This window comes from Myxocyprinus asiaticus, chromosome 16 (genome assembly GCF_019703515.2).
Source record: "Myxocyprinus asiaticus isolate MX2 ecotype Aquarium Trade chromosome 16, UBuf_Myxa_2, whole genome shotgun sequence".
NCBI lineage: Eukaryota > Metazoa > Chordata > Actinopteri > Cypriniformes > Catostomidae > Myxocyprinus > Myxocyprinus asiaticus.
In genome coordinates, this window is record NC_059359.1 from 33,463,217 (window position 1) to 33,487,390 (window position 24,174).

Consider the following 24,174-nt stretch of genomic DNA (forward strand, 5'->3'; position numbering starts at 1 on the left):
AGGTGCAGTGCAGTGTGTAGCTTTCTCTGTTTTGCAGATCCTCTACTTGAACTTAAAGAATTCATGTTTATCATTTCATTAGACATCACTGAAGAGCTTGTCAGTTGTCTGAATTAGCTCTGTAAGTTTGCACTAATGCAATTGTAAAATATATAATCTACTCAGGTAGTATTGTTTAGTTTGTTCCCCCTTAGTTTCTTAGCTCCACACATAATATACTTCAGTAATAAAACAGATCGTTTTAGTCACTTAAAACTAAATCCAGTTCAGTCCAGGATTTAGTGAATTGCAGTAACTGCATAAGCTTGAACAAATAGAAGAAATCATTTACAGAACGAGACAGTCTGTGTGTAGATCTTCAGTAGTGTGGAGAGATGTCACTGCAATAAGACAAACCTCATTCCTTTTTCCATACCCATCTTTGCTAAAACATTTTTGTTTATTTTTCCATTCCATCATCATCTACCTCTAATTATTGAAGTCACTGGCATTTCAAACAAACAAAAATGAAACAAAATCTGACATACAGTATATAAAGTAAACAAAAATGTCCTTGAGAAATGTAAAACATTTAAATGTATTAATCTTTCCATATGACAAGCATAGATCCAAGAATATGCAAAATTATTAACATGACATTTCTGAACATTTTATATTTTTTTAATGCATAAACAACAGCAGAAGTGTGATTAACCGGTCTAATACAAGTAATAAACACTGGATCAAATACTGTATAAGTCTAGTCTTTACGGTTTGAGTGTTTTGGTTTCTAAATGTCTCTGGATTTTCAATGTTTTTTTTTTTATTTTTATTTTCTTTTGCTATTGGCAGCCAATAATTCACCACACAAAACACATTGTGACTCAAACCATGTTTATCCTTGTTGCAAGTGAACAAGTGTTTAATACGGAAACCCTGAACCACAAGGTGGAAAAAAAATCACTAGGTGAAAATATTCTTCGTGTCTTAGTGCCTGCCTGAGCCTATGTCCTAGGCATAAATAAAAACAAAAATAATAATAATAATTCTCGAGCAAAAAAATATTTTTCTCTAAATTTTTTCCTCTCTCTCTCTCACTCTCTCTCTGAATTTTTTATTTTATTTTTACAAAAAAAAAAAAAAAAGAAAAAAGAAAGAAAAACATTTCTCTCAGATTTGTTTTTCTCTCAATTTTTTGACTGAAAAATTGTAGGACATAGGCTCCGGAAGACACTAAGACACCTAAAAAAAATGACCTAGTGATTTTTTTTTCACCTTGCAGTTCAGTGCTTCCGTAGTTTAATGTAGTCTGGGCCACATTTTCTTTAATATTACATAGTTTTTAAGCAAGATGGCATGTAATACAACCAGTTCATGTTTGCTTCTGCTTTATTTGGCTAGCTCCTATGAAGTAACAGATTCATTTGTGCCAAAGTACCATAGAGTTTGATCGCATCTACAGCCTTTGATGTTAACATCAAAAGATATAGAAGCATTTCCACTTTTTCCTTTAAAGTAAATCCTATTTATTTTGCTATCCTAACTATGCATGATCATCTGATTAGTTGCGTTTTCTTATTTAGCATTTAGCATTGTTTTTACCTTGCTGTCTGCGACCCAATCAGAATAGACCTGCAATCCAGTTTTGGGTCACAGCCCACCAGTTGAGAACCACTACTACGCTAATCTATTCCCAATTTTTACTCATTTATCTTCATTTGCTCATGTTACATCCACCCATCCTCCCCAGTTTCTGAGCAGTATGTCTCTCCCACACACTTACTTTTTTGTCCCTTCATCCACCCGTCTGTCTGTCTGTCCAATTCAGGAGTGTCTCGGTCTATGAAGGACAAGGTGACAAAGCCGACAGCGATGGCCCAGGGACGCGTGGCTCATATGATTGAGTGGCAGAGCTGGGGCATGCAGACGGTGGGCGTGGGGGGCAGGGTAGCAGGACGCACCTCCAGTCTGCACCTCCAACGTGAGCGCAAGCTGGAGAATGACGCATACAGTGATCTAAGCGACGGAGAGAAGGAGGCTCGCTTCGCTGCAGGTGAGAGGCAGATACAGACAGAGCTAATAAGACAGATAAAGAGAAAATGAGAGACACATAACAACTCTAGGGCTCAAAGGTATATCTACTGTCTTTTTACACACTAAAATATGTTGCTTGCAAAAAAAAATATGTTGTAAGAATACACGGCTACTTTTGAATGGCAGTCAATAAAGAAAGAATGCTATTTGGGTCTAGATGGTGTAGTTACACCATGTACCAGAAGGGGCTAACTGGGCCATGCTAACCAGCCAAAACTTGACCCCTTGGTTAAAACCCAGATGGTTCGACTCATGAGCTATCACCATTGTACCCTTGAGCAAGGCACTTAACCACGTTGTGCACCAGACTGATTGTCCCTGTAGTAAAAACAATGTAACTACTTTGAGCAAGGAAGTGTCTGATAAATTAAGAATAATGTATAGTTAATACAATAAGCCTATAGACTGCCTACTGTACTGTGTTGAGTTGGCAGTCTGTTTGGTATTTAGTATAGGATAGTAAATCATGCTTTATTTGTGATGATGAGAATGCCGGGAATGTGGCTAGGATGTTTGTCGCCATCTCTTATTCATGATATCATATCCGAAATGATGATTCTAATTCATAGCATTTCCACAGCCAGGTGAAAGAGATTAGGATTTAGTAACTGATGGAAATCAAGGTTTCAAATTTCTATGTGTCTTTGAGTATGTCCATTACTGACTTTAATTCCTGGACACAATTTCTGGCTTTGATGAATTGATGAAAAAAAATGATGACGTAAAAACCCTCTACTTCTCTTACTCTTGGTTCAGTGCACTTATTCTTACATACAGGGACAAAACAAAACATATTATTATTATTTTTTAATGTATATTTCTGTTTTTCTAAAGATTAATATACAGGTACAGGCTATTTTAATATATATTAAGTATTGAGTTTGGTCTGAGGACAGGTGGTATTAGAGGTAGTGAGTGATGATGTGATGTCATCATTTTGATCAAATAAAGAGAAAAAGTGGATATTTTTGAAATGTTGACAGTGGAAATGCTGCTACTTTCAAAATAGCAAGTAAAAATGTGTTAAATGTCTCATTGAGACAGACAATGGGATCACAATGTCATGCAAAAGTAATCGTTATTCTAAGTCTTATACTTACCTGTAAAATTTTAAACATAGCTAAACTAGGAAGTTTTGAAGTTTGTACTGGACAACAATAATCAGTCTTGACTTCTGAATTTGAATCCTATCAGGAGTGCTTCAGCAGTTTGCCATCTCCGAGGCGACTTTGTTGGCCTGGACCTCTATGGATGGAGAGAGCACAAGCATTGGATCTAACCAGGGGAGCATAGCCCACCTGAGTGAAGCCAACCAGGAGAGCATCACCAGCCGAGGTACTGACTACATTTCCCAGCATGCATACACTGTAGGCCCAAATAACTACAGCTCCCTGCTTTGTGTAATGTCAACATAAAATCCAAATGGACCCTTTTTACTCTCTTAATACACTTTCCTGGTCTTATTTAGTGCATGTTATTCTAAAAAAAAGCATTATGTCTTCATAATCTTCAATCAAAATGTAATAACTTGCTCTGCCTCTGAAATTACTTCCCTTTTCTGCTGACATTACCAACAGCCAAATAGCTATTTAGGCACTGTTTTAACAAACTCTCATTCAGTCTGGCTCCTTTCTGGTATGTAACGCCCACTTTTCACTATCTAATAAATTCCTGATGGATAAAATCAATTCTCGTCCTTTTTTTTTCCTCACTGAATATCCTGTTTTCACATTACATAAGTAAAATGTGTTGCAAATAACAATTCACATTGACTTTAAGGCTTAAAAGTTAGCAGTACAGGCAATTTAACAATATCCCTGTCACAGTGTGATGCCTAATGAGTGCTGTTACTATTCAGGCAATTAAATGCTCTTTTATTTTCAACAATTTACTTTAAGCCCATCTTTCCATCTTAGATCAAAGACTAGGTATAGAAAATATAAATTTAAGGAATTAAAATGAATTAATTAATATGGTTAATATCCCCAACTATATTTATTTTGTTTTTCCTTTATTTAAGCTAAGGGGTTCCTCTAAGAACAAAGCTCTCAGTTGAAAGCCCCCAAGAGAGTGAGGGAGTGCTATATTGCAGCTGATTTGGAATTCAGCATGCACTGAGATTTGAATAAATGAATAACTAAAGGTCAGGGACCCGTGATTCTCAGGAGAAGAGAAACTAATCCACAGAACAGTTCAGTACAGCCTTACAGTCTCAAATGAGATCTCAGAACAACGAAAGCCATCAGTTGACATGTTACAGACGTGATTGTATCAATAATGTGAAATGCTAAGCCAGAGTGTTAACAAATCTCTGATCAAGAAACGTTCGCAGTCTCACACTATAAAGGCAATAGGAAATCCAGATGGTAGTTTTTTCAACATCTGAAATGGATGTACCACTAATCAAAGAATATGAGACTGTAGACTCATTTCCAGTACCACATCATGTGCAAGAGTGTGAAAGTAGTGAGAGGTAAATAGCAGAAGATAGAGAAGATAAAAATTAGTTATATAGAGAAAACATCTTGGTTACTGTCGTAACCTCCATTCCCTGATGGAGGGAACGAGACGTTGTGTCGATGTAGTGACACTAGGGGTTGCTCTTGGGAGCCCCAAACACCTCTGATCTTTGAGAAAAGGCCAATGAGAATTGGCGAGTTGAATTTGCATGCCACTCCCCCAGACATACGGGTATAAAAGGAGCTGGCTCGCAACCACTCATTCAGGTTTTGTGCTGAGGAGCCGAGACAGGGTCCCGGACATTTCAGCGGGTAGTACAGCATTGTGGCAAGAGGGACACAACGTCTCATTCCCTCCATCAGGGAACGGAGGTTACGACGTTCCCTATCTGTCACTCACTCAACGTTGTGTTGATGTAGTGACACTAGGGGTCCCTATACAAAACGCCACAACAGGTGCAAGCAAGCTGCTGCATGCGTAATAGCAGGTGCACTGGTCTGCACATAGCCTCCCCCAATGCCCCAAAAGATGTCATGTAGTTCCCCACATCCCTGGGGGGGGGGGGGGTGGAAGAGACATAACTAGTATGGGAGCAGACCACACCAGCCACAGCCTTTTCTCTCTATGTTTTTTCTCTCCACAGAGTATTTAAATTCAGCTGGGGCCATCTAACGCTATTATTTGCTCCGGGGAAGGAGTTCTTTTCCCTTCCTATTCTTTCAGGGGGAAAAGACACCGCTGAGACCACATCCTGCCCGAAGGGGAGGTTAACATGTGGCAAATACATCATGTGGGCTCACCAGCTGCACACGGAAGAGGCGCGGTGGTAGGTCCTGCCCGTAGGGGCTCTGCCCAAGGGAGATGCGGGTCGACCGACAGGGAGACTGTACTGCGGAAAATAAATCACAGGGGGCTACCGGAGGTAACCGGTGCCTGTGGAGCACCTACCCCAGTACAGGGCACGCTAGCACACGTAATGGGTCTGGCTAGGAATTCCTCCACCGAATTTGCCAGCCACAGGGCTAGGGAGGAAAGACATCCAGGGTTCACAGACTTGTGAACTCGCATGGGAGAAAAGAGTGCATGTCCTCGCCTCATGGAGGGGAAAGGCGCTGTATGTAAGCAATACACCCGGCCAGCTGTCCTGCACACTTACCTGTTCATACCTGACAATACACAGGACGAAACCGGCTCAACCCGGAGATTATAAAATCTAGCGAAGGTATTGGGTGTTGCCCAACCCGCTGCCCTGCAGATGTCTGCTAGAGAGGTGCCATTGGCCAGTGCCCACGAGGATGCCACACTCCTCATAGAGTGTGCTCATATTCCCAAAGGGGCAGGCACGGCCTGGGCCTGGTATGCCAGCACGATGGCATCCACGATCCAGTGGGCAAGGCTCTGTTTGGAGACAGCGTTCCCTTTCTGCTGTCTGCCAAAGCATACTAAGATCTGCTCAGAGCATCTAAAGCTCTGCGTGTGATTCAAATATGTGCGCAAAGCACGCACCGGACACAGCAACGATAAGGCTGGGTCTGCCTCCTCCCAGGGCAGCGCTTGCAGGCTCACCACCCGATCCCTAAAAGGGTCGTGGGAACCTTGGGCACATAGCCCAGTCGGGGTCTCAGGACCACGTGAGAGTCCTCCGGACCAAACTCCAGGCAGGTGTTGCCGACGGAGAACGCCTGCAGGTCCCCAACCCTCTTTATGGAGGTGAGCGCGGTAAGGAGGGCCATCTTCAAGGAGAGGGCTTTCAGCTTGACTGACTCTATAGGCTCAAACGGGACTCTCCGAAGGCCCAGAAGGACCATGGAGAGATCCCATGAGGGGAAGAGGCGCGACCTAGGAGGATTCAGCCTCCTGGCACCTCTCAGGAACCTGACGATCAGGTCGTGCTTCCCTAGGGATTACCCTCCACTGCGTCATGGTGTGCCGCTATGGCGGCCACATACACCTTCAAGGTGGAGGGGGTCAGCCGCCCCTCCAGCCTCTCCTGCAGGAAGGAAAGCCCTGACCCGACTGCGCATCTCTGGGGGTCTTCGCCTCGGGAAGAACACCAATTCTCGAACAAACGCCACTTCAGGGCATATAGCTGCCTCGTAGAGTTAGGTCTTCCACGTCCATTCCAAGGGCCAGACATGGAGGCTCCAGAGGTCTGGGCGTGGGTGCCAGATGGTGCCCCGTCCCTGAGAAAGAAGGTCCTTCCTCAGGGGAATTCACCAGGGAGGGGCTGTCACGAGGAGTGTGAGGTCCGAGAACCAGGTCCAGGAGTGGGCCAGTACGGCACCACGAGGATGACCTCTTCCTCCCTGAACTTGCACAGGGTCTGTGCACGAAGCAAGGTCAGGTTACCTTGCTCCATGCATCTGGCATAGTGCGGGTCGGCGACAGAGGAGGAGGGCCTTTTTGGCTGCCCTCGAAACTCATCACAACCGGCTGGCCGGGGGTGTGAATGTTTTGTGGCCGGGTGCACGAAGGCGGGAGGCCCGCATTTGTGGTGCCCTGGCCGCAAATGCTCAGTCTCTGGTCGCATTGATAATGGTGAATGCTGGCTGAGTGACCCAAGGAGAGAGGAAACTGCTCTTTTTTTGACAATATGGGTACCGCAGCCCGTCCGGGGGCGGCGGCGCCTCAAACCCAGGAACCAATCGTCAAGCCACAAGGGCTCAGGGATGGGTGGAGAGTTCCACTCTAGCCCGACATTAGCGGCAGCCCGGGCAAGCATGGCGGTCAGCTCCGCGTTGGCCTCAGACTGGGCGGGCACACCCGAAGGTGGCAGCCCAGTCGAGTCCTCGATGTCTGACATCACTAACGCGCTCTCCGATGCTGCTATCGAAACCTCATCCATCTCGTGAGCTCCGAAAGAGACATTAGGCTGGCACTGAGGCGAGCTGCCTGTCTCATCCCAGAACTGGACCGGAGCAAACGAGCATGCTGGGGAATGGGTGGACCGTGGGGGATTACCCGGCAGAGCCGTACCCATTGGAGGCCCCAAATCGCCTCCAGCGTCAACCGAGCCGGCCTCATACCTGTAGGTAGAAGGCCCGGCGGAAGAAGGAAAGCTGCGACCGCAACGTTGCCATGGTCATGTTCTCGCAATGAGAACATGAACCATCCGTGAATGCTGCCTCAACTTGATTATGGCCCAGGTATGTGAGGCAGTGATCGTGGCTATTGGAGGTGGAGAGATATTGACCGCACCCAGGAATTACACAAAGACGCAAAGGCATATTTAAAAAGAGGCTGTCCGTCAATGCTTGATCTATTAGAGGAAAATATACTCTTATTTCTCAGAATATATACTCTTTTAGAGGCTGTCGAAGCGCCCAGGGGCGTACTCTGCACTGATCGCACAGAGGGAGAGAAAGCCGCTGAAATGCGTCGTATATCCAACAGCATATGCTTCTTAAAGAGGTGAATGGACCGGCAGTGAAGTACAGCTGTGTGAGAATCAACCGCTCGGCTCTGAAGAAAAAATCTGAATGAGTGGTTGCAGCCAGCTCCTTTTATACCCCTATGTCTGGGGGAGTGGCATGCAAATTCCACTCGCCAATTCTCATTGGCCTTTTCTCAAAGATCAGAGGTGTTTGGGGCTCCCAAGAGTGACCTCTAGTGTCACTACATCGACACAACTTCGAGTGAGTGACAGATAGGGAAACTCAGCTGAGTGGGCAGTCTGTGTACCAGTGAGTGTTTCAGTGCTACATTACAAAAGCTATTTTCTCAGTAAATAAAGAATACTATTTCTGCCCAGCCTGAGGGGTGAAATGTGTGAACAGTCATTTTAATTTCACAATGACAGCTACTGGGAATGCTGAAGCAAGGGATGTGAACTTATTATTCAACATTGTTATATAATCGGCTATTATTTCGAAAATATCATGCCACTGATAAAAGAAACAGAATTTGGCTCAAAGAAAAAAAACATTGAAATTTCAATACTTGGTTGTGAATTAGGTCAAATAAATATATAACAGCTGCTCATTTTGTCTTCTTGTTGCATTATAGAAGTGTTTTCAAGAGTATTTAAACTTTTTGATGCCAAAGACCTTCAAATATAACAATCACCTTGTGAGGGACCTCCTCCTAAAATATATAAGCTCTCTATTTTTGTGCATGAAGACCAGAGAATTTTTTTTGTGTGTGTGTGTGTCATATTATAAACAAGGTTTAAATAATTTGCTTTTAAATTGTTATTGTACTAAAGCATAAATTAATTATTAAAATATTATCTGTAGGGATGCACCAATGTTTCGGCCAGTTATTGACCGAATTAAAACCATTGGCTATAACATTGGTATAAGCGCCAATATCAACCATCTGTTTTTCATATTACCATTTTCATGCTTATGATTGCATAAGAATGAAATCAGTGATATGAAAAACTGATTGTTTATTTATAAATAATTACATATATTTACTGCATCGTTTATAATAGTTTAAGATTATAATATTTAATTCCAAAGCAAAACAGTAATCTGATGACACAAAAGGTGAATAGGTGGCAATTTATCAGTACCAGCCTTATAATTATTTGTTAAAATCAGTATTGTATTGGCCAAAACTTTTCATATCAGTGCATCCCTATTTATCTGGATATTATTTAGCCTAAATGTAGTACGTTGACAGCATATCTTTTATCTTCACAATAACTGAGTAATGTTAATTGTATAAACCTGAAGACAAACATTTTGATTAAACTGAAATGGCAATAATGTCAAATTCGGTAAAGTTTTTTTTTTTTTATTTATGAACACTTTTTCTTTCTCTGAAATTTTCCACAGACCCCCAGCACCCCTCGTGGCCCCCGGACCCCCAGTTTGAAAACCCCTGTTTAAAAGCATTTACTGTAATATAATTAGTCAGAAAGCAATCAGTAAGCTGTGAAATGATAAACATGTAAAGTGATATTGGTTATTATACTCCTCCGGTGTACTATGATAACCCCTTTATTCATTGAATGTCTGGAGTGTTGTAAGCAGATATATCTTGTTTATTTGTGAAGATGTTTATCACTAATCCATTTGCCCGCCTCAAGATGCTGATCAGTAATAATGATTATTACATGGCTTTTTGGAATACTTGATTCTGATTGGTCAATTGAGGCTTCCTGCAGTCAAACATTATTATAAAATGACTGCTTGACTCTATAATTGACCTTTTTCCCAGGCAACACATTTTCTATAAGTGTGCTAGGTTAATGTCTCTCATATCACTCAATGGGCTGTTTTTCTCACATGATAAAAAATAAAATAAAAGACACAGAATGTAACTTTTCTGCATAATTACCCATTGGGACAAACTCACTAAACAGTTGCACGTCTTTTTCACTAACCACCTGCAATCCATTTTAACCAGTTTCAGTCATTATAATTTTTTTAGTGCAAACTAGCCTCCTTACTATGTAATTTAGGTGTTTTATAAGCCCTATTCAGACGGGATTAGTTTTCTAAATGATGTTTGAGTAACAATTAGTAATTAGTAAAATTCAGTATCAGCAATCACAGACATTTGCATTCAGATGGGATTAGATTTCTCAGAGGACCCTTGAGTTAGCCGAAAAACAGTAGGTAATTTGCTCTGGAATTTTTTACAGAGGTTGTGTGAGGGAAAAAAACAGACTTGTCAGATTCGGACGGGAATAAAATCACAGGAAACGCTCGTTTCCCTAACCTCCTCAGGGAAAACTAGTTCCGTCCGAATAGGGCTATAGATTGCAAAACACAAAAGTCAGTACTTAATCAAATGATGATCAAATTATGGAAAAGAGTGTTATAACCAGGCATACTGTATATCCAGATGCACAAGACTCCTACATAATTAATTTAGTAAACCGGAGCTAAAAAAATGCAGATGGCACATGCAAATAAACAATGCTATCAGCAGGCTCAATTCATTCTTGATGAATCCCCCTAGTATGTTTTAATTCATTACTAATTAATGATATTCTTAACAAATTTTTCTTTCATATTAATCTCCCTCAAACTGTTTCTCTCTCTCTCATTCACACATACAGACCAGATAGTTCACCATTCCTCTGCAGAGGTGTGGCCTCACAATTACGTCTCCCAGGGTCTTTACTGCCTTTCTTCCTCTGATGCTTGGGAACCGATCAGTAATGAGCAGTCAGGTGTGGCCTCTCCCGCTGCTGGCTCTTATGTCATGGCAGTGGGGACTGAGGGTGGATATGACCCAAATGCAGCAGCACACTTCCTGTCCCAACAGCAGCAGCAGCAGCAGTATCAGAGCCAGTTACAGCAGATCCAGCACCTGCACCAGATTCAGCAACAACAGCTCATGCAGTATCAACAACAACAGGTGAGTAAAACTACAACTCCCATATGCCTCTGTAAAAACAGCAGCAGCTGAATCCACTACAAATAAGGTATGAAACTACAAATCTAACAAAGGCCTGTTTCGGCATTCATTTTAACAGGTTATAGCATTCATGCATCGTGTAGCAGTGACAAGTAGAGTTTCACTGCTGAGTCTGTTATTGCCGCATGTGGCATGCTAAACTCAGCAGAAAACGTTGGAAATGCACTGTAAATCAATTTATTATCTCTACTGCAACATAGGCAATTGGAATATGAAGTATATGAAGTAATACAGGTGCATCTCAATAAATTAGAATGTCATGGAAAAGTTCATTTATTTCAGTAATTCAACTCAAATTGTGAAACTCGTGTATTAAATAAATTCAATGCACACAGACTGAAGTAGTTTAAGTCTTTGGTTCTTTTAATTGTGATGATTTTGACTCACATTTAACAAAAACCCACCAATTCACTATCTCAACAAATTAGAATACATCATAAGACCAATAAAAAAAACATTTTTAGTGAATTGTTGGCCTTCTGGAAAGTATGTTCATTTACTGTATATGTACTCAATACTTGGTAGGGGCTCCTTTTGCTTTAATTACTGCCTCAATTCAGCGTGGCATGGAGGTGATCAGTTTGTGGCACTCCTGAGGTGGTATGGAAGCCCAGGTTTCTTTGACAGTGGCCTTCAGCTCATCTGCATTTTTTTGGTCTCTTGTTTCTCATTTTCCTCTTGACAATACCCCATAGATTCTCTATGGGGTTCAGGTCTGGTGAGTTTGCTGGCCAGTCAAGCATACCAACACCATGGTCATTTAACCAACTTTTGGTGCTTTTGGCAGTGTGGCCAGGTGCCAAATCCTGCTGGAAAATGAAATCAGCATCTTTAAAAAGCTGGTCAGCAGAAGGAAGCATGAAGTGCTTCAAAAGTTCTTGGTAAACGGGTGCAGTGACTTTGGTTTTCAAAAAACACAATGGACCAACACCAGCAGATGACATTGCACCCCAAATCATCACAGACTGTGGAAACTTAACACTGGACTTCAAGCAACTTGGGCTATGAGCTTCTCCACCCTTCCTCCAGACTCTAGGACCTTGGTTTCCAAATGAAATACAAAACTTGCTCTCATCTGAAAAGAGGACTTTGGACCACTGGGCAACAGTCCAGTTCTTCTTCTCCTTAGCCCAGGTAAGACGCCTCTGACGTTGTCTGTGGTTCAGGAGTGGCTTAACAAGAGGAATCCGACAATTGTAGCCAAATTCCTTGACACGTCTGTGTGTGGTGGCTCTTGATGCCTTGACCCCAGCCTCAGTCCATTCCTTGTGAAGTTCACTCAAATTCTTTAATCGATTTTGCTTGACAATTCTCATAAGGCTGCGGTTCTCTCGGTTGGTTGTGCATCTTTTTCTTCCACACTTTTTCCTTCCACTCAACTTTCTGTTAACATGCTTGGATACAGCACTCTGTGAACAGCCAGCTTCTTTGGCAATGAATGTTTGTGGCTTACCCTCCTTGTGAAGGGTGTCAATGATTGTCTTCTGGACAACTGTCAGATCAGCAGTCTTCCCCATGATTGTGTAGCCTAGTGAACCAAACTGAGAGACCATTTTGAAGGCTCAGGAAACCTTTGCAGGTGTTTTGAGTTGATTAGCTGATTGGCATGTCACCATATTCTAATTTTTTGAGATAGTGAATTGGTGGGTTTTTGTTAAATGTGAGCCAAAATCATCACAATTAAAAGAACCAAAGACTTAAACTACTTCAGTCTGTGTGCATTGAATTTATTTAATAAATGAGTTTCACAATTTGAGTTGAATTACTGAAATAAATGAACTTTTCCACGACATTCTAATTTATTGAGATGCACCTTTATATAATAATGGAGAAAACTACTACGTAAAATAATAAATGTATCGGGCTTCATGCAAGTTCCACACACAGCATTATAGCATTTTCTATTAAGTAAATCTGACTGGGTGTTTCTCTAACATTGGGTACTTTTAGCACTGTGGACTAGTGTTGGGTTCGAGTCCACCTTAGTTGAGTCCGAGTTGAGTCCAAGTCCAAAAGGGGCCGAGTCAGACTCAAGACCGAGTCCATAACAGGCCGAGTCCGAGTCAAGTTCGAATGAATCTGTTCATGAATCTGAATTCAAATTGTAACCGTAAACTCAACATCAATATTTTAACAGACTTGTCCTTCAAAAGTGTCAGAGATATAGGCTAAAAAAGACGTGCATAAGTTACCCGGTGGTTTACAATAAAAATTAAATTAAATAAACATTTAAAATAAAAACATCATAACCAATTAAATTCATCTCGTAACACAAACTCTGTCATTGAATAATACATTTATTTTATAGTCTATAATTACATTTTATACAAAACATTTCACTGCCCAAAATACCTTAATATTTTATTGTGCATGCTTGAATGTTGTGAATGGTGGACAAATGCTGTAAAAGAATGTATTTTAAGCAGCTCGTCAATGCTTTGAATATAGTCAATCAATAATAAATATGTGCTGTTTATCTGTTTCGAGTTGCTGTCTGCTATAGCAATAACGCTTTTTCCCTGACTATTTAAAAATGTACACAGTTAATTCATCAAGCTATCATGGACCAGTTCAAGCTGACAACACTGCGTGGACCACAAGAGACTACAGAAGCCTACATGTGTAGATACATTACGCCTAAAAAGACTTAATATGCAATATTAATACTATTTTTTATGTATTTTTATTTTGATATGCTGTTTTTAGTAAACTGTGAAAGACATGATGTGGGTGACTTGACTCAATGAAGTTCTTGATTTTAAGTTTTTAACCACGATGAAACCGCAATACGAGCACCGTCTTGGCAGCAAACTTTACCAGTTGTCAGGTCCCGTGTTGTGTGAAACTGCCTTGTTTAGTTTCTATTACATTGGATACATACCCATCTTTATGTTTTCGTTGTGCCAGCCACCGCGGTAGTCGATGTTATACAGTAGTCTCTGTAGTAACATTCAAGTATATTGGTTAACTGATGAGTGTGCCTGTGCATGTGCATATGTGTGTGTGCGTGTGTTTGCTTAAACACAGTGAAACAACTCTCTATGTCTACGACTTCAGGGGCTAATATAGCTGCATGCAGACAGAGATGTGTTCGTTAATTTCCGTTTTGTTATTTATTTATTTATTTATTTATTTATTTTCATTGCATCACAAATGTCATGGACTCAGCTGGACTCTGAAAAAAATCCTGAGTACCAAAGTCTCGAGTCCAAGTCAAGTACTAGTAAAAATGCATCCAAGTCCGTGACAAGTCCAAGTCCATTAAAACTGAACTCGTGACTCGGACTTGAGTCAGAGTCCAAACTCGAGTACCCCAACTCTGCTGTGGACTTTAGTAGAAAGTAAAGTCCTTTTAAAACATTTTTTACACTCTCACTAGTTTTAAATCTGTCTACTAACAATGTCCAACAGTGCACATGCATCACAGGTTATTTTTGCCATTTTCCCACCACATGGTCATTTCCAGAACATCTAAAATTCTTTATTGTGTTTAATAGAATTCTGTAGTGGTGGTAATTACTTTTTGAATGTTTAAAAAAATAATAATGGCAGACTCCTTTGTATTGTTGAGGCTAATTTCATAGCTAACATTTTATGTATTCTAAATAAACACAATTAAATAATATTTCACACTTTTTGCATAATTTGGCAAACTTACAGTTTGATTGGAAATAACGACTAATACAAATAGTCTGTTCACAATTAATATTTAGCTTGATATGACTTTTTTTTCTTCAAACAACACTTGTCTGAATATGTCATCTCAAGCATGCTCTTCACTGACACTTTTGTCCACTTGGTTAAGAAGTACACTAACTTGTGAAAAAAGTTTACTGGGGCGAAATTGCTGGAAATGCCGGCACAACTGTGATAAAAATTCATGAGAAAAAATTTAATGAGAAAAAAGAAAAAGTAAAGAAAAGCCACCTCTGGGAAATGAAATTGTCCAAAATTTAAAAATAAAATAAAAAAAAGAACACCTTACTAGGTCCGTCTAGCTCATGTTTACATAAAAAAACAAATACAAAACATAAACAAAAATGTGCCCCTTAAAGAGATAGTTCACCCAAAAATGATCCCATCCCAGATGTGTATGACTTTCTTTATTCAGCAGAACACAAATGAAGATTTTTAGAAGAATATTTCAACTCTGTAGGTCCATAAAATGCAAGTGAATGGTAACCATAACTCAGAAGCTCCAATAATCACATAAAGGCAGCATAAAAGTAATCCTTAAGACTCCAGTGCCAGCTTGGTACATTAACTAAAGACTGCTGCAACTGATCTTATATTAGTATCAAGAACAAGTCAGTATCAAAAACTACATGAGCTTATTGCATAAGCTCCAGCAACATCAGCGCTTGCTCTTTTTCAGCTACAGCGTCAGGTTGGACTGAAATTAGTACAATTCCCAGTGGTCATTTCAACAATGGCCACTGCAGTATCAGCAACAAAAGCATTAAATACTAAATTAATTTGGTTCCATTATTAACCAGAAGTCACTGATCATCACAGTAATTAAGGTCTCACTGAAGCAAATGAGGAATCAAACACTTCAAATCTCATCAGCTATTGCAAAAGCAAGGTTCATTTAGTTCTAATGAAAACTCAAAGCGTTTTTTCTCTCTCTTTTCAGATACTGGAACAAAGACTACAGAGTGCCACTCATTCTTTACAAGCTACTCCCAACAGCACCGTCCACAGTCTGCCTTCTCGTACTCACCCGCCACTGGTGGATCTGTGGGGGGCGGGGCAAACAGAAACCTATCAGGCAGACATGGTTGGCTACATGGGCATGCCTGTGGGTGTAGAGGGACATCTTACAGAGGAGGTGATGACCGACCACTCACCTTTGCTGGAAGCCCAGGAGGAGGAAGAGATCAATGTGAGGAGAAAAAAGTCATGCGCAATGGTACATTGGCCTTAAAATGTATTTGGACACTTAAGCCACACTTAAAAATGGTAGAATATCACTGAATTAGATAATAAAATATCAAACCAAGAGGCATCTGCAAACAATTGATCTTAGACTTTTTCTCAGAACTAACTTAAAGGTATAGTTCACCCAAAAATTTAAATTCTCTCATCATTTACTCACTTTCATGCCATCCCAGATGTGTATGACTTTCTTTCTTCTACTGAACACAAACAAAGATTTTTAGAAGAATATCTCAGCTCTGTAGGTCCATACAATGCAAGTGAATGAGTAAATGTTTGAAGCTCCAAAAATTACATAAAGGCAGCATAAAAGTAATGCATAAGACTCCAGTGGTTAAATCCATGTCTTCAGAAGCAATATGATATGTGTGGATGAAAAACAGATCAATATTTAAGTCCCTTTGTATTACCAGTCTTCACTTTTACATCCTTCTTTCTTTTTTCTTCTTTTTTCTTTGGTGATTCGCATTCTTCATGCATATCGCCACCTACTGGGCAGGGAGGAGAATTTATATTAAAAAAGACTTAAATATTTATCTGTTTCTCACCCACACCTATCATATCACTTCTGAAGATATGGATTAAACCACTGGAGATGGTGGCCTGGGTAGCTCAGCAAGTACTGATGCTGACTACCACCCCTGGAGTTGCGAGTTCAAATCCAGGATGTGCTGAGTGACTCCAGCCAGGTGTCCTAAGCAACCAAATTGGCCCGGTTGCTAGGGAGGGTAGAGTCACATGGGATAACCTCCTCATGGTCGCTATAATGTGTGGTTCTCGCTCTCGGTGGGGCACGTGGTGAGTTCTGTGTGTACGCCGCGGAGAATAGCGTGAAGCCTCCACATGCGCTATGTCTCTGCGGTAACGCACTCAACAAGCCACGTGATAAGATGAGCGGATTGACGGTCTCAGACGAGGAGGCAACTGAGATTTGTCCTCCGCCACCCGGACTGAGGCGAGTCACTACGCACCCAGGAGGACTTAGAGTGCATTGGGAATTGGGCACTCCAAATTGGGGAGAAAAGGGGAGGAAAAAAAAGCACTGGAGATTTATGGATTACTTTTATGCTGCCTTCATATGATTTTTGGAGCTTTAAAATGTTGGTACCCATTCACTTGCATCGTAAGGACCTACAGAGCTGAAATGTTCTTCTAAAAATCTTTGTTTGTGTTCTGTAGAAGAAGAAAGTCATAAACATCTGGGATGGCATGAGGGTGAGTAAATGATGAGAGATTTTTCATTTTGGGTGAATTAACCCTTTTAATTTAATTTTTAGTGGATGTATCAAGTCAGGTCACACAGATGTAGTTCATCACATGAACTATGGACACGTTCCACATATCTGACTACCAGAAAGTGTCCAGATGTTTAATATTATATCTACTGTCTTCTAATTAAATGTTTTTTATGTTTAATATAGAAATGTGTGATTGTGATATTCTTTGAAAATAAATGCAGCTTTTGGTTTGATATTTTGTTATTTAATGCATTGACATTCATAAATTCTTAAGTGTCCAAATACTTTTTGGGTTCACTGTGTATTTTATGGCACGATATTGGATCAAAGTGCTGAACAGCTCCATATATGCTTATGATACTGAGCAAATAATAAACAGTCAAGGAGAGTCATAATTTATTTTTCAAAATGTCAACAGCAAAATCTCTGGAGAAAACTCTGCAGACAGTTAATGTGAAAAAACCCTGCTATTTCAGTCAGCAGAAAGTAAAACATGAATTTGGTCTTATGTTTTCAGTACTAATAGCTTGAAATCAGGTATGAGTCATAGTCAAAATCAGTTCTTAAAGCTCCTGTGTCATTTTTTTAAGTTACAATTTTTTAACAAACATACAAATATAGTACAATACAGAACGGTTCATATTTGTACCCAGAGTAATGTCCAGTCTCTCGTTTTCCAGGAGGAAGACGTAACGTTATGTATGGAACCAGAACCAGTGACATTAATTCCATCCCCAGTGACACATAGAGAGGAAGTGACCTCAACAGGAGGAAGCAGTCCAGGTCAAGCCCCTGGAGAACAATTTACAGAGCGAAAGGCTTCTGATGTCTCACCGTCTGTAATTGAGGAGCTGGAAGAGAAGGAGGAGGAGGCAGAATTCTCACATGTAGATGTCACAGCAGCCAACTGAGTGACAAGAGTGAGACTTGGGCTGGTTTTGACAGACATTTCAATCAGCATAATCTAACAATATCAACTCCTTTTTCAGGAATCAAACACTATTGTGATGAAATTCAAGTGACTTCTCAAACCCAAAATGAAAACAGCAGAACTGAAAATGTATGCACTGCTTACGTACGTGAATGCTGCTGTTTTTTTGTAAGCCTTATATTATGGATGTTTGAAAGAGGAAGGCAGAGAATGGGAGAGAGAAATCCATGGCAAAGTGGGAGGAGGAAAGAATGAAAAAAAAAGCAAACAGGAATGGAGCGATAGAGATGGAGGTATATGGAATTTAGGAAGATGAATATGAAGAACATTCAGATAATTATGTGCATGCTTTTACAAGGAGTGGTGACAGTCTTTTCTCAAAATAAAGACAATAAACCATAATGATAATAACATGATTATTTTCTTAGAAACAACAAACAACTAAATAAATAATTCATCTGATCCGATTATCACAAATTCTGTGTTTGTACCTTCAGGTCCCACACAGACACTTACCATAAGAGATCAATTATGTATGATAATCAGTATTTTTGTCTTTTTTTTGTCACCCTTAAAAAAAAAAAGATTTAATAGAGTCACAAATTTTGTAAGATAAGACTTGTTTTCAAAGAATATATCTGGAAGGGATAGTTCACCCAAAAATTTATATTCTCTCATCATTCTCTCATTTTCTCACCCTCACGCCATCATCCCAGATGTGTATGACTTTCTTTCTTCTGCTGAACACAAACAAAGATTTTTAGAAGAATATTTCAGCTCTGTAGGTCCATACAATGCAAGTGAATTGGTACCAAAATTTTGAAGCTCCAAAAGGACATAAAGGCAGCATAAAGTAATCCATAAGACTCCAGTGGTTTAATCCATATCTTCTGAAGTGATATGATAGTTGTGGGTGAGAAACAGATGAATATTTAAGTCCTTTATTACTATAAATCTCCACTTTCACATTCTTCTTCTTTTGTTTTTGGCGAATTGCATTCCTCGTGCATATCGCCACCTACTGGGCTGCGAGGAGAATTTATGGTAAAAACAGACTTAAATATTGATCTGTTTCTCACCCACATTTATCATATAACTTCTGAATATATAGATTTACCCACCGGAGTCATATGGATTACTTTTATGTTGACTTTCTGTGCATTTTGGAGCTTCAAAGTTCTGTCCGCCATTCACTTGCATTGTATGTACCTACAGAGCTGAGATATTCTTCTAAAAATCTTTGTTTGTGTTCTGCAGAAGAGAGAAAGTCATACACATCTGGGATGGCATGAGGGTGAGTAAATGATGGTGGGGCACATGGCCCCCCCTTCTAGAGCCGGCACTGATGTAGGGTGACCAGATTCCTGCTTGTGGAAAATGGGACAGCCCTCTCCCAGCAAAAATTAAATTGACGTAGCCTTACCTAAGTGCAGATCAATGAGAAGTAGAGGGTGCATCCACATCTGTAACTGTTGACACTTTTTACTTTTCGCTGGCAGCAGTTTTTCTCAGTGTGTGCTTGTCTTTCAAGAGTTTATCTTAAACTGCAGAGCAGCCCAGTCCAAAATTAAGATGTACGAAAAGAATCGCCTTCATGACTGTTACACTAAGTCGAGATTTATCTAGTGTTTATGTCTGGTGTCCATGCTGCGTTCATTAATGACAACACACGTTCCACAGATACAGATGTCCCAGGCAGGCATAAAACAAACTTCACGACCTTGGCTAAGACTCCAAAGTTGATGGTCTTGCTCTCCAGCTCACGAAAAACATCTATCCATTTCTCAGACACGGCCGTCTTGTACATGTTCCACTCAGAGATGTGATGAGTGACAATGTTTTTCGCACAAGCCCACTCATCAAAGAGCGTGGTTTCATCAATCAAACTGAGAGTGGGGATTCTGGAGTAGAAGTGTTCGAGGCTGCTCTGAATGTCTTTCCACTCTGGGATGTCTCTCAGTAGGGCCCAATCAAGTTTTTCTGTGTTCTCCAAATGACTGTAAAATCTGCAATTTAGCAACTTTACAGCTCAAATAATACACAAGTTTTAACAGAAGAATTAATGTAAGTGCATTTATAAAATTATAAGCTTCATATTTCTGCCTTTAAACCCTCCAAAAATTGGCCCCATTCACTTCCATTGTAAGTGCCTCACTGTAACCTCCATTTTTGATTTTTTTTAAAAAGAAAAGGAGGGACGAGTCAAAATTATTGTTTGTGGTAATCAATATTATGCCACAAATGCTGTTGATAAGCTTAACTTGTAGCCTATTGAACCCGGAAAGGTGCACTTTGTGATTTAAATATATATATATATATATAATTATTTTTTTCTTCATTAAAAAAACTTTTACCCCTGAAGTGCACTATAGTACTTTTGGAAAATATGTTGAAAATAATGTTCACATGAGATGAAGAATCCAGTCATATCAGTAGCCTATAACGTTGTATTATTTTACATTGAGCTGGACTGCATCATGTGGGTTGCTGCCATGTTGAGATCACATATGTTAAGATCCTAATATTATCTTCGTAACCCCTCTATTATCGCACACACAGAATCATTTAATCATGACTGACTGCGAACAGCAGCACTACGATGGCATCGGTAACCAAAGATTATTGCACACACACACACCACTAGATGTCAGTCAAGTCCATATCGGCCAGCGCAACATAAACAAAAAAGTACTGACTGTGTCTTTAATCTTATTTACTAGTGCGCACTGTCAGTTTAAGAGGTTTTATACAATTTAAGTGGACATTTTCGAAAAATACACAAATACACAAACGCACATCTACAGTATATTTAGTTCTGTACGGTACTGGATTGTAACATAGCGTGCTTCCTTCTCTGTGTGTCCTTTGGCATGCATGCGGTTTGTCAGTGTACTCTGGAGTCCTAAACAACACTGTATAGATATTTGCACTGGAACTCAGTACTCTGAGCTGAGCTTGAGACTGACTCTGTGAGCGCTGTGTGTTTAGCGATTCGATTGGCTGTGTCAAGGAGAGAATTTCAAAGGCGCTGGAGAATTGCATCGTTTAAACTCTTTGCACTTGTATTGGTTTGCTGGGTGAGGGACGGATGCCTTTTGGATTGGAAATTAATTGTTTATGAGACAAAAAATAAATAAATAAAAAGACGTCACATTTCCCTTCAATTTATACAACTGTACATGCAGAAATCTGATTCATGCATCTGATACAGTTGGGAAAACTCATTTATATTTCCAAATTTTCTGGAAATTCTATATTTTGTTGTGTTTTAGTGGTTTCTGGGTGGTTTTCTACGTCACGTTAATGTAAAATTTCAAATTAAACTTACTTTCAAATAAACAACTGCACTGCAAAAAATAAATAAATAATAAATAAATAAATAAATAAAAACATATTTTGTAAGGTTTATACATTAAAAAAAAATAATATAAAAAAATTAAATAATTTCCCAATGGGCAAAGGAAAATAGACTTAATTCAAGATAAATTCTCTAAAAACAAGTCTTACTATCTTATAGTTTTGCTTCTCAAGTTAATTGATCTTGTTTTATGGATGTTTTGATATTTTAACTGGAAAACAAGAGGAAAAACCTTGATTTAAAAAAGTTTTTTTTTTCAAACCTCAAATTAATAAAGAGAAAAAAATTATTACAGAAAAACTTGTCTAAAACATGTACATGCAGGACCACATCTTGATGATTTCTTAATTTTTATATAATAAAGCATGTCACAGTTTTTTGTTTAGAAATGAAATGTATTCCATTGCCTACACTTCTTTTCACTGTGTATCAAGGTGAAAAGAGAACAGGACCGCGATCCACATAGCCTACTGTAAATATCCGTCACCAAGATACCAATTAAGGAAAAATGTCCCCAACAGAATGGGAATGAACTGTAATCTGTGTTAAAAGTGACCTCATGAACAACTCTCAGGCCTTTTGGAATATAGAACTGCACCGGCGTCTTCCTGTTGTCATGGTCACTGATTATTACAGTCACTATGACGCAACAAACTTTGTGTTGACTGCGTGTGTGTACATACACGGACGTCAAGCATAATATCCCAAAGCAGGAGCAGCCGTCCGGTTCAGAAACAGAAGTAACTACATCATACTGCATTGTGATGTCATGCATGATTCACCAAGGATTTAAAAATAAAAACGACAACAACGTCTACTGGTTATTGCAAACCGTTTCTTTGGAGAACACAGTTCACCTTTGATGATTGTGTGTAATACAAACTTGGGGGCAAGAAGAAATGTTAATAGCTATTTAAAGCGTACTGACTTGAATGAATTTATTTATTGACTGATTATTTATGCAATGTTGGGACAATGTTTATTTTTCTACAAAATTGTGAGCACTCCCTCTTGTATATGTTGGGGTACATATTATTTCACTGTCAGGCTGCTGGCAGACTTTGGAAATTGCTTTTGTTCCATTACAAAACCCGTAAGCTAAGAGCTTAAAAATCTCATTGCATGTCATAATTGCAATGTTTTATATTAACTAACATCACAGAGCTTACATTATCATGACATGTAGCAATCCAACCATTAAACAACAGCATAACCACTAAAACTTTTATTAATCTCCCTTATCTAGAGGTTGTTATAGCCTATCATGTAAAGCTTACAATAAAGGAAGAATGGATCTTCCACTACATTAGTCTTGGCCTCAATCCAAATGTTGCTCACAGGAAATAATATGTACCCATTTATTTATTTAAGAATGACATAGGGGAGGGATTTATCTTTGAAGCCTGTATGATACCTATTTGTTATTTCGAGATGAAGGCACCTTTGGTTGTAATGGTATCACTCTCTCTGGTTTAGGTTATAATAAGTCATACAAATGGTCATCCATCTTCATTAGGTTTTTTGTTTGCTTGTTTGTTTGTTCGTTTGACTCATAAAGCAAAATGCTTAAAATTAAAAGCTTCCTTTGTTCTTTCTGTCTTTCATTAAAATACATTGATGTCAATGAGAGCTATTGCAACATGGTGTTGTACACGTGTAATAGAGTGGTAGTACTCTGTGGTTATGGATCTTTACTACTGGCACAAAGTTTGAAGGTCTGATCCCAATTATAGGTTAATGAGATTATAATCAAGATGTATCAGCATTGTGCCCTTGAGCAAAAGTGCTACCCCAAGCTGCTCTAGAATACTTGAAGCATTCTGAAAAAAAAAAAAAAAAAAAAAAAACATTTATGGTGGATTTGGGGTAATATACCCTTAATAAAGCATATATAGTCATTTGTAAAGGTATGAATGGCAAAATCAAAGAACATAATATTTAAATGACCTTTTTCACCATGCATCTATTCAAATTAACTGACAATTGACTAGTTCAAAATACCTATTTATTTTACAGTAAATTCAAATTACTAATTTTAGCGTACCTGTAATCATTATATTTATGTCATCTCCCTAGATATTCTATAACTCCAAAAAATGCCTCAAAGATTTCACCCTTTTAATTAAAGACATGTCGATCAAAAGATACCTGGTCATACTACTGCAACCAAAGGAGTGATATCATGTCTTGTTTTATTGATTTTATGTAAGATAAGGAATGTAAGAATGAATAAATAATAACAAAAAGCCAAATGTATTTCCTTTTGTTGGATGTTGTTGTTTATCAATTGTGTTTACAGATGAACTGATTTCAAATAGATTTTTTTGTACAATTCTACTGCCATCTTTCACTACGAAACTGTCTATGGGCATGACACTGTAAATGGTCCCCTCTTCTACCTCTCTCTTCTCTCTGTGAACTGATGTACTTGTCTTTCTCTCCTCCTTTCTCTCGCCCTTTGTATGTTATCTGTCTATTATTCGAAACCTGTGTTGTCTCCTTCTGGTGGAAGAATCATAATCAGAAAAAGAAATACAGATTTGAAACAGATTTGTTTAGAAATACTTGTAAAGTTTTCGGACATTGATTCTACATGCTCCAGATGTGATATATTGACAAAAATATATTGATTTGGGTACTAACTGACTGAGCTTATCAAAGATGTCATATATAAGAAATAGTCTGTGATAATATCTATGCATGCTTTTCTGAAGGTTATAAAAAGATGGTTCTTCCAATATGCTCTTTCTCCTTTGAATTCTCTCTCTCTCTCTTTTACCCATCTGTTTTTCCTGCATGAA

The 24,174-nt window shown here is 39.3% G+C and overlaps 1 protein-coding gene across 7 annotated transcripts in view; it reads left to right on the forward strand.

Annotated features, from left to right (window-relative positions):
• The window catches only part of LOC127453763 (protein FAM131B-like), a 64,837-nt gene extending 46,133 nt beyond the window's left edge, over positions 1-18,704 (forward strand). For 6 of the 7 annotated variants that reach the window (XM_051720437.1, XM_051720438.1, XM_051720439.1 and 3 more), the window contains 5 exons: positions 1,808-2,032; positions 3,268-3,408; positions 10,547-10,848; positions 15,545-15,820; positions 17,765-18,704. In XM_051720437.1, coding sequence (XP_051576397.1) covers positions 1,808-2,032; positions 3,268-3,408; positions 10,547-10,848; positions 15,545-15,820; positions 17,765-17,995 — 1,175 coding nt within the window. In that variant the 3' untranslated portion in view covers positions 17,996-18,704. The remainder of the gene's footprint in view (positions 1-1,807; positions 2,033-3,267; positions 3,409-10,546; positions 10,849-15,544; positions 15,821-17,764) is intronic. The other variant, XM_051720436.1, reaches the window with a different exon arrangement.
• Positions 18,705-24,174: the final 5,470 nt, after the last annotated feature.